Source organism: Solanum stenotomum, unplaced genomic scaffold, assembly GCF_019186545.1.
Source record: "Solanum stenotomum isolate F172 unplaced genomic scaffold, ASM1918654v1 scaffold1304, whole genome shotgun sequence".
NCBI classification, from domain to species: Eukaryota; Viridiplantae; Streptophyta; class Magnoliopsida; order Solanales; family Solanaceae; genus Solanum; species Solanum stenotomum.
Genome location: NW_026022356.1, coordinates 1 through 11868, shown reverse-complemented (window position 1 = coordinate 11868; position 11868 = coordinate 1). Strand labels below are relative to the sequence as shown.

Sequence of the window (11868 nt, the reverse complement as noted above, 5' to 3'; positions counted from 1 at the left end):
AATTCTGATCCAAGCTTTCCTTACTCATACACTTCTTTGTTGCTTCTTTTATTTTTTCATTTATCAAGATAAGGAAGTTTATAAGACAGATCAATACTAAGCTAGTACATAAAAAACATAGTTAGAAGTTCTGCAAATCGAAGCGATCATATCTAACATGGCATCTACATCAAGTACAAAGATCAGGTTGCACCATTAAGACTAAGTATGCTTCTCTTGTTGCATTCAAGAATTCTGCTATTCCTTTCTATCCAAATTGTTCACCAAATAGCATGTGGTATTGTTGCTTCTTTTTCATCTATAAGTTGTTTCAAAACAGTTCAGTAATTTCATCAGTCTCTCTCTCTCTCACACACACATAACACAGCCACACACTCGCTCATTTCTTTAGTTTCAAAAAATACATTAGAATTCACTCCCAAGTCCATATTGCCAGAATCTTTTACTCCTTTTTCTTAATTTAGAAAGGAGGTGGCGAGAAGAGAGAGCTCATACCTCCCTTCCCCCAAAACAGAAAAAGACAAAAGAGGATCAACCAATCAATGATCAGCTGGATCTCAATACCAAACTGGTGTGATAGGCTCTACGAATCCTCTATATCCATCATCGTCTGTTTGAACCAGTTTCATTTTGACACAAACAATTTGTCATATAACAGAAACTAGTTGTTCTCTAGATCTCATACATACACCTGGACAATACAAGTTTGAAACCAAATCGCATCACTTTTTTTCGGGACAACTGTGCTGTCCCCACCTCGACTAATTCTATGGGTACCTACCTAGCACCAACACATATATGGAACCAAATTGACACTTAGCACTGTTCAATCAGATCTAATAGAGATACATATATGGGGTAATTCTGATTAGCCCCCAAACTGGTATTGGTTAACAATACAATTTCGAAACAGATAGCATTTCACTAAAGCATGAATTTTTGCCTAATCTTAGAAGACTAGTTATCACTATTGCATAATCAAACTAAGCAATTACACGAGATTAAAAAAAAATGCAAAATTGAAAAGCTAAAAAAGTAAAGAGTAAGACACTAAGCAGAAAATTTACCTGATGGAGCAAAGGCTTTAATAAATTTATAACTACAAGTTGAAACACCGAGTGCTTAGCTCACTTGATTGAGATCTGTAACAGTGATAAACAGTATCAAGACCCATGAATTGCAAAAAAGAAGAAGTGAAAAACAGTCTATGGAGAAAGTAAATAAGTAGAATTACTAAGAGGAAAACGAAAGGTTTTCGATGAATTCAGCTTAAGTCTTTTGAAACTCACTTTCTCCGGCTTAGAAACGCCGACGGTGATCGACGTCCGGCGCCGATCAATTGTAGTCTTTCAAAAGGGCGGGATAAACAAAGTGAAAAAAAAAAGTACTTTAATTTCTTTTCCTTAAAAAGGCTTTATGGCCCAAAAACAACTTGGGCTTAACCCAACAACCAACCTTTGGACTCTATTTTTGGAATGAAATTTATGTTGTTGACATCGAAATAACAAATAATTATTGGAATTGCACAACAAGGTTCGTATCATAATATTTCACAAATTAAGCATATTTTAGATATAATGTATAAATTTGTCATTCCTACTCTTATTTAGATAGAAATCCCCAAATCAATTGAAATTATTCAATTTTTTTTTTAAAAAAAAAAACCACCATCCTAATATAACCAAACCCGATCCATCTCTTATTTCTTTGGGTTAATTTAGTTAAGTTGGGTCGGGTGGATTATATTAAGTTGGTGGGTTATGTTCTTTAAACTAATCGAATAAATTTAAGAGAAAATAACACTTGTACCCAAAAAGGGAAATTATCCCTTACTTTCATATCTCTATTTTTAATTACTAATGTGCATTTACTTTTTGATATGTATATTTCGTGAAAAACTGCTTAATTACTCCTTAATATCATTATGACATCAAGGAGGAATGAATTTTTTTTTAGTGAAAAGACTGTATAATTACTTATGACATTAAGGAGGAACAAATAGTATTTTAATGAAAAGACTGTTTGGCCGTCAGTAAAAGAAACAAGTTTGAACGGGGGATCCAATCAGAATATACTTATTAGATTGGATCTAATTTGAATAAATAATTTGCTTATTGAGTTCAATTTATGTAATTTTAATTGATTTGGAGCACGAGCACAAACAAGTAAATAATTCATATTAATTACTCCCTCTGTCTTTATTTAGTTGTCCACTTTAGAAATGACATATAGATTAAGGCAACAATAATTAGCTTAGTTAAGTTACAATTTTACCTTTATAGTACAATTTACTTTCAAAATAAATTCACTCAAGATAACTAATCAATGTTGGAAAGTTCATAAATTTATTTACTTTATTTATGATAATTTTTCACTTTAAATAAGGGTATAATAGAAAAAAAATTATTTTCCTTTCTTGATTTTTCAAAATGAACAACTAAATAAGGACAACTAAAAGAGAAAATATGGACAACTAAATAGGGCAAGAGGAAGTATTATACCTTCGCAATTGAGTTGACTGTGTCTAAACCCATCGTCAAAATAAGAAAATCGAAAGGTGAAGCAGTGGGAGATTATGGAGATGACGCTCAAATTATACGTAGATCGTATGTCCCACGCTTGTCGTGAAGTTATAATTTTCTGCAAGTAAGCAATTTTTTCTTCAATTTGTTCCTTTGAATTACTTTTCATTTTTCTCTATTCTTAATGATTTAACTTGTATTTTGTTAGAATTTGTTTTCAAGCTCAAATTGGAGTTTTATACTTACTCACTCCTTTCAATGAATATGTTTTGTTGAAAAATAAGTCGGTTTCTTACTAATTTACTTGTATTTGTGTTTGGTAAGTAAGCAAAAAAAAAGTATTATCCTAAAAGCATTTATATGTAATCGAGAAAAATACTATGTGAGCAGGATGGGTAGGGACTAGGGAGTGGGAGTTCGAGGACGGGATTGGGGATGTTGGGCGGGTGGGGGGAAATAATGAACGTGGAATGTCACTTCTGAAACTTATTTTCTAATTTTAGTCGAGGGGTCATAAGAAAATATTTTGACCAACTAAACGGAAGAAAATTGAAAAATATTTTTCTCCACACCAAACACTATATAGTTAAGTGGTGAGGAAGTTTTTCTTGATATTGTTTGTAGTTTTGAAGCTCAAAAATGGAGTTATAATGATTATTTTCCCAATAGGTTAAATGGGATAGACTTTGAGGAAGTTCATATAGATCTCTCCAAAGGCCAGCAATGGTCTCCTGAATATCGAGGTTTGTGTTTTTGTTAATAAATAAACTATACTTTTCCCACTAAGAAAGGGGTTGATTTGCTATTTGTTTCTTAATTTTCGACATAATGTCAATAGTTTCCTTTGTGTTCGTCTTCAGAAATTAATCCCATCCGGCAAATACCAGCTATAATGGATGGAAGTTTTAAGCTTTCCGAAAGGTAAGTTGAGCTTCAACTGAAAAGTTAGCATTTTCTCATTAAGCTTAAGTCGAAAATACTCATACTGTTATATCTTGAAAACGTTGTCAATGTCTTTATCATTTTATGTGATCACTTGTGTATATGTATTTCAAAAGGCAAATTACTCAGTGTTAAGTTGAGAATAGTAATAAAGCTTATATGTAGTGTGCTAGCCCCATGGGGGACTTTCATGTTGGAGGTCTCAAGTTTGAAACTCCTTGCCAGCGAAAGCAAGGGGTTTGCCTTCTGGGTCGAGCTTGTCACACCAGGCTTGCCTAGTGTGGGTTACCTCTCCTATGTGGTTTGCGAGCTATTGCATAGGAGCGGGGTTTTACCCTGTGCGCACCCAAAGGGTAGCGGCTACGGGTTTTCCTTGTCATCAAAAAATAAAATAAAATAAAAAATAGTAATAAAGCTTATATGTAGTGTGCTAGCCCCATGGGGGTACAAGAAACTACCATAGACAATGCCTGTGGAGACAAGTACATTTAATAACTTTTGGGCAAAGGGTTAAATTTGCCCTAAACTATGTGTAATGGAACAGATTTTCCCTCCGTTAATAGTTGGGGTTGAATATACTCTTGCCGTTGCTAAAAGTGCCCTTATTTTCAAATGCCAGAAGCTTAGCACCTGGTGATGCCATGTAATGGTGAGGGCCTATTTGACCCTAACTAGAGGGGGGGGGGAGCAAATATGTTCTATTTCATAGTCAAATTTGACCCCTTCCCTTCAATTTTTTTGCGGTGATATAAGGTTGGACTTTTTTCTTTTGATTTTTGTGGAGTTTCAGATAGTGTAATTTTTTGGATAACATGTAAATGTTAGTTAACCAACTTTATGTGTTTGCAGTCATGCAATTCTTAGATACCTGGCTTGTGCATTTCCACGAATTGCAGATCATTGGTAAGTTCAGCAAGTTTGGGTTTTCAGTATAATTGAATGTTCTTTTCAATCATGGAAATGACAATGAGTACTCTTTAAATCTCTTGTGCTTGACAATGAGTACACGACAATAGACATTATGAATCATCTTTTCCGCACTTAACATCTCTTGTTACTTACACCGTCCTATTGAAGGTATCCAACTGACTTATACAAAAGAGCAAAGGTCGAATCTGTGTTGGACTGGCAACGTACTACCTTCCCTCGTGGTTCAGGTGCTTATATCAGAGATTGTGATTAGTTTCGTTTCCAGTTGGAGTGTGATATCTTGCTTGAGTTAATTTAATGGTGAATCTTGGGAGAACTTGGACAACAAAATTGCTAAGGTTAAGTCAGCATCTGAGTTAATTTTTATCCTAAAATGAGATTAAACGGACTCGTTGCTGCAAGTCTGCGAGTTTCTTACTGTCTTTACTCTTTAGTAGCTGTTTCTTGTAATTTAAACAATTGACCTTTGTCAAAACTCTAGTTGTAAGTCTAGTCGATTATGATGGTGAGCTTTTTCCAACAATGATGGTGACTAACAACACTATGATAAAAGTGTTCTTTTCCACAGCATTCTGTGATTACTACTGGTTGATACACCTCTCCATTTAGCTGTTTCCAACAGTTAACTCAAGAACCCGCTTCTGTTTTCAGGTTCATATGTCTTTCATTCTGTTCTTGGTCCTGCTGTTGGGATACCTTTGAATACAAAAGCAGCAGCAAGAACTGAGAAGAACCTTATAGCATCTCTTGCGTTGATCGAGTCTGTTTGGCTCCAGAAAAAAGGTCGGTTTTTGCTTGGGAGTGACCAACCTTCAATTGCAGATCTTAGCTTAGCGTGCGAGATTATGGCACTAGAGGTAAAAAAGACTTTCCCTTTCTTTTCTTTTTTTCTGCTGTTGCTTTACAATCTTTTGATTCAAAGTATAATTGTCTGTTGCTTCCAACATTGCCCAATTCAGAACTGAGTTATATGTTGCTTTTCCCTCCATCAGCGTGTATGAACTTCCGTTGAAGTTGAATAGTAACACACATGGTAAACTGATGAATGCCCTTAAAATCGCCTATTACAAAACACGAAGAGGTGATCATATCAGTCAGCCGGACATTTGCTTCTGTATAGTCATTACTAGTATAGCTGATGAAGGAATGATAATTTTCTCTGGGTTGTGGTTCTATCTTGAAAAATCCATCAACTGTATGCAGTTGATTCTGAGGTCTTACAGAAAACCGTTTTCTGCTGAATTTAGGTTCTGGATGATAAGGATCATGAGCGGATATTAGGCCCATTCAAGAGAGTTCTGAAGTGGCTTGATGATACGAAGAATGCCATGGCACCTCATTTCGAAGAAGTACAATCAACCCTCTCTAATTATAAACAGAAGGCGCAAAAGCAAAGAAATACTGTAGGAAGTAAAATTACTCAATCGGGCAGAAAACCTGTCCTGCAGTCGAAGATGTGACAAAGGAGTTAGGAAACCAGACGCTGCATTATGCTTGCAGCATCGCGGATGATTGTTTCTTCTACACTGTCTATTTGAAGCTGATCAGGAAGAGATTTCTGGTCCAAGCTTTCCTACTACTTATTATTTTGCTTTAGATACTTCCCTTTTCCTTAGTATTTTCATCATTGCGTCACTCTTGTATTTTTCAATTCTAAAAATGCTTTTCTTGATACGAGAGTCTATCTGAAACAACCTCTCTACCTCAAACAAGATGGGGTAAAATCTGCATTCATTCTAGTACCCTCCCCAGACATCACACTGGGTATGTTGTTGTATTTGTATTCATAAAATAAGTGCACACAATATGTAATAAGACAAGCTGAGTGTTCCTTAATCTTGGCAACAGATCTGTTATTTCCTATGGTATTACTATATACTGTTTCCTCTTCTGATTCTTGTGATGACAATTTGGTTAAGGTACTTTGCTAGTGTTATATCATTATCCACGAGCATATTTAAAGGTGCAATTTAATGGTCAATAAAATTAAAATTTGAGGTCTTAGGTCCTATCTGTTCAAGTTTTGATGGACAAGTTTACTCGATATGTGTGTTGGTGGAAGGTAATAAATATTTCATGAAATTTATTAAGGTGCACACAAGCTGACTTGATCATCATAATTATTTTTTAAAAAAAAATCATTAGCTTGTAAAGTTTTTATACTTGTAAGAAAAAAAATACAATTTAAAATTTTCAAATAAAATTTCAACTTAGTTTCAAATTATGGGCTAAGTGTTTGATTTTAAAATAGGGAAAATTGTATAAAATAGCAAATTATTAATTTAAATTAAATGTTATAACCACAGTTTCATTTAACTGTAACATGTAGCAAACAGTTGTCATTCGTCTCTCTCCCCAGCGAATCTCGCTCGCCACTCTCCCAGATCTCGCTCGTCACTCTCCCTCGCCTTTCTCACTTTATACAAACACAAATGTATAAATTGCGTTTGTGTTTGTATAAAGCCAAAAAAAAAACTGTATATATAAATACAAATACATATATTTTCGTCCTATACACTTATAATTATACAAATACAAATCTTCCCCTACCTGTTCTCTTTTTCCCTTATCTCTTTCTCGCTTTATACAAACACAAATTATACAAATTACAATGTATAATTTGTGTTGTATAAAGCGAGAGAGAGAGATTTGATATACAAATATTTATTTCGATTCAATTGTATACAAATTCAAATTTTATGCAGATATACAAACACAATCATTGATACATATACATAGTAGTTACATATATAAAATTGAATTGAGAGGCTGCCAGTGATTTATACAAACGAGAGGTTGCCAACGATTTATACAAATGAGAGGCTGCCAACAATTTATACAAATATTTTTATGTTTGCTAAACCTAAAATTTACTCTTTAAAATACTAGAGCCACAAATAATATTATGAAATATTATCTAAATACACATTTTATTTTATCATAATCTCTAAAATTTTCTATCATTTATTTATTTTTTCAAAAATTCCCTTTGGATACATCACTCCCCACTCGCTAATACATCCTATCTCCCTCTCTGATATATCCTATCTCCCTCTCCTCTCTGATACATCCCTTCCCTCTCTGATACATTCCTCCTATTTCTGATACATACCTAGTCCCCTATGTATCCGAATGTCTTATCCCCTCTCTGATATATTTCTCACCTTTCGGATACATCCTTCCTCTATGTATCTGGATTTGAGATGATGAATGCAGAAGTCCAATGATATATCTAGAGGTCCAATAATATATCCGAAATTCATAAATTTTAAGGGACTCTTGTAATTTAAAAAATAGTGAAAAAATAATATAATTAGCTCTCGTGAGATTACACATAATAATAATAATAATAATAGAGTCAATATTAGGCGCCAACCTTATCTGACCCGTCTACGTGGATCCTACCTCAGCTAACCAAATTTAGCAGTGGCGGTAATTCCATTCTCACATCTGAAATCCCATATTCAGCTCGCGTCGCCGGCGGTGAGTTCGTCGGAGTTAATTTCCGGTGAGCATAAAATTGATTGAAAGAGATGACGTTGAAATTATACGTAGATCGTATGTCCCAACCTTCTCGTGCAGTTATCATCTTCTGCAAGTAAGGATTTTTTTTTTTTTTTCATTTTTCTTTTCTCTAGATGTTTAAAGCTCATAATGGAAGTTTTAATGAATTATTTTCTAGAAAGTTGATTAGTTCCGTTAGATAGGAACAGATGATAAATACTGAGTATTAGAACGGAAAGATCTATTAGATAATGAACTATTGGTACGATTAATCAACAATTTGAAGTGCTATGTTAATTCTATTTGTAGCTTTGAATCTCAAAATGGATTTTTAGTGACTGATCTTTCAAAAAATTAACGGGTGATGAGCTTTTTTTTTGTTTTCTTTGAATTCTCATAATTGTGTTTGTAGCTTTAGAAGTTACGAATACAATAGCATCCATAATGTAGTTGTTAAAATAGTCTTGGTTAGGGGAAGTTTATTTGCTGGATAGTTTTATATAATAGCTTTTCATATATAGGTAAATTGACCAAATCAAATTTATAAGAATCTTTAGAGCTTATAAGGGATTTGTTAATGATTAATTTTATTAAGAAGTTAATGAAGAAGTTCTGTTGTTTTTTCTGGATAATTCTGTTTCTAGTATTGAAGCTCAAAATGGAGTTTTTAATGATTAATTTTCCGAAAGGTTAAATGGAATAGACTTTGAGGAGATACACATAAATCTCTCCAAGCGCCAACAATTATCTCCTGAATTTAAAGGTTTGTCTTTTTTTATTAACTCCACTTTTCGCTAGAAAAAATGGTTTTGATATATTATTTATTTCTTAGTTTCAAGATAATTTCAAAAGTTTTCTGACTTCATCTTCAGAAATTAACCCCATGAAGCAAGTACCAGCTATAATGGATGGAAGATTTAAGCTTTTCGAAAGGTAATGTTCAGCTTGAACTAAAAATTTAGCATTTTCCAGTATCACAACTTTGTTAATGTCTATTATTCACTGTATATGTTGCATACATCCTAAAGCTTATGATTTAGTCTTTCATTCTCGTAGAAGTTCATGTTTGAAGAGTTCACCTAAACACCTGTGCATATATACTGCAAGAAGCAAAAAAAATTGTAAAGATTTCTATGTTGTGTGCACCATGTGGGCACAAGTAACTACTGTGGAAAGTGCCTGTGGAAATGGGACAATTTTATCTTTTCCTGAGTTTCACGTGAAGTATTTTATAACTTGGATAATGTTTAAAAGTTAGCTAACTGATTATATGTGCTTGCAGTCATGCAATTCTTAGATATCTGGCTTGTGCATTTCCAGGAATTGCAGATCATTGGTAAGTGCATCGACTTATTTTCAGTATATACCTTAGTCAAATGCTTTTTATCATGGAAATGAATACTCTTTGAAGCTCTTGTTCTTGACATGGAATACAGCCCGGGGCAGATTCGGGATTTAAACTTGATGGGTTCAACTTATATATTCTCACTGCTGGACCCATTGCACTTCTGAAAGTATTGTTAAGAATTTAATAGTTACTAAAAAATTAGTGATCACGTATATGTCTAAGTTTCATGTCAAAATGTTGGGTTAAGCAGAACCCATATTGCATCTGCCTCTGAACATGGAAATTGGCATTACGAATGGAACTATTCTGCAGTTGGCATCTGTGTGATGTTAATCGCACATGTATGTGTTATTTGATTGCTAATTGCTTGTTGTGTTTCTAACTGGGAGTAAAGTAGTAGAGTTTTGCTAAGAAACGCATCTGGTTTTACTATGAAACCTGTCATTTGTACCAAACCAATAATAACATGACACATGTCTTCTGCATACTCTTTTATCACCTAACTATGGTTATATAATGTGCATATTCCTCTCATTTATTACTTAACCATGGTAAAGTACATTGTTTGATGCAAACACCGGATGCGGGCAAGTTTTTACCCGAACGAACCAAAGAAGCACTCCAACAGAAAAGAAGAACAAGTAACATATTAGCAGATTGGAAAATACCTGCTCAACAACAGCACTGAATAATAAACAAGCCCTATCAAAATTTGAGAAGAGATGACTATGAACACACGGAAGTCGTCAATTCAAATCTATGTACTGTACCAACTTATCCGAAAAAGAAAAAAAAAGTACATCTATGGTGCCTATGAACAGTGTTGCTCTTCATTCTCAGTGATAGACTAATGTACACACTTGTAGGTTGTATAAATTCTTATCCTGGTTAGTGTTTGCTTTAACTCTTCTTTCTTACACTGTCCTATTGAAGGTACCCTGCTGACTTATACAAAAGAGCAAAAGTAGACTCTGTGTTGGATTGGCATCACTCGAACTTGCGTCGTGGTACAGGTGCTTATATCAGATGTTGAGATTATTTCAGTTTCCAGTTGAATTATGATTACTTTACCTTGACCTTACATGAGTTAATTTAGTGGTGAATGCTGGGATTTGCAAGAACTTGGGCAAACGGATGCCTACAGGCTACAGTTAAGGCAATGACTGAATTAAAATTATCCCAAATGAGATTAATCAAGGAAATTTGTTTGTATGATCTGTTTTAAAAAAAAAAGAGCATCTGCTTGTCATGATGCCCTTTACTAAGATTCTCGCTACTAACCTAATGCAAGACAGTTGCTGCAAGCAAACAAGTTTCTTAGTCTATCTTTAGGAATTGATTCCTCTAATTGAAACACCTAACCTTTTTCAAACCTCTAATTGTGAGTCTAGCTACTGCATGATGGTGACTTTTTTTCTTCAACAATGACAGTGACTAAAACCACTAGGATAGGTAGTCTTTTCACCAATATTCTATAACTCCTACTTCTTGTTGATAACTTGATATGCCACTCTTTAGCTGTTTCCAACAGTTTTCTGAAGCAGTGCTTATGTTTTCAGCTGGATTTATCTTTAATACTGTTCTCGCTCCTGCTTTTGGGTTGCCTTTGAATCCACAAGCAGCAGCAGAAGCTAAGAAAGTCCTTTTGGCATCTCTTGCAAATATTGAGTCTGTTTGGCTCCAGAGAAAAGGGCGATTTTTGCTTGGGAGTGGCCAACCTTCAATTGCAGATCTTAGCTTAGTGTGTGAGCTTATGGAACTTGAGGTAAAGAGATTTTCCCTTTTCCTGCTGTTTCTTTACATCTTTTTATCCAGAACATAAATTATCAAGAGGAGTCTTATTGAAATTTCTTTTATAATGAATTTGGGTTTTGGATGTGATGAATTTAGATTTTGGATGAGAAGGATCGTGAGCGGATAATAGGCCCATACAAGAGAGTTTTGAAGTGGATTGATGACACAAAGAATGCCATGGAACCTCATTTCCAAGAGGTACATGTGATCCTCTACAAAGCTAAAGAGAAATTCCACAAACAAAGACATGCTGTAGGGAGTAGCATTCCTCAATCGAGTAGAAAACCTGACTTGCACTCGAAGATGTGAGAAAGCAACAAGGATCCAGGTGCTGCATTGTGCTCGTAGTATCACCGTGCACCATGGCAGATAACGGGATGAACAGTGTGTATGTGAAAGCTGATACAGGAAGGAGAATTCTGATCCAAGCTTTCCTTACTCATTTTCTTTATGTATATGTACTTATAAGTGTCTTTCAATTGTTAATCTAGTCCACAACATATGTAATCAAACAAACTGAGAATCCCTTACTCTTGGGTATACATCTGTTATTTCTTCACTGTATCAAATATATGAGTTTTGAATATTATCTATGAATGTCACTTGCAAGGTGAACTATTTCTAGCGCCTCTCCGGTGCATTTCCTTTAACTTCAGGTACTTTCTAACGTATTGGTTGAGGAACACCAATATATATATCACCGCAACTAGTTAAATTGAATTGCGACTCCACATCAGCACATATAAAGAAAATAATATAGAGGGATAGAACCCCGTTAAAAATTAAGTGGCTATTTTTTCCCACTTTTATCTATTTTTGAGTATGTGT

The 11868-nt window shown here is 34.4% G+C and overlaps 2 protein-coding genes across 2 annotated transcripts; both read left to right on the top strand.

Annotated features, from left to right (window-relative positions):
• The first annotated feature begins 2500 nt into the window (after positions 1-2500).
• On the top strand, positions 2501-6335 carry LOC125850023 (glutathione S-transferase T1-like). Its single transcript, XM_049529945.1, has 7 exons — positions 2501-2646; positions 3192-3265; positions 3383-3443; positions 4314-4367; positions 4542-4621; positions 5046-5251; positions 5642-6335. Exons 1-7 carry the CDS (start codon positions 2576-2578, stop codon positions 5852-5854), a joined length of 759 nt encoding a protein of 252 aa, XP_049385902.1. The 5' UTR covers positions 2501-2575; the 3' UTR covers positions 5855-6335.
• A 1423-nt stretch (positions 6336-7758) lies between these two features.
• LOC125850021 (glutathione S-transferase T1-like) lies at positions 7759-11655 on the top strand. Its single transcript, XM_049529944.1, has 7 exons — positions 7759-7992; positions 8588-8661; positions 8771-8831; positions 9181-9234; positions 10180-10259; positions 10806-11011; positions 11137-11655. Exons 1-7 carry the CDS (start codon positions 7928-7930, stop codon positions 11347-11349), a joined length of 753 nt encoding a protein of 250 aa, XP_049385901.1. The 5' UTR covers positions 7759-7927; the 3' UTR covers positions 11350-11655.
• Positions 11656-11868: the final 213 nt, after the last annotated feature.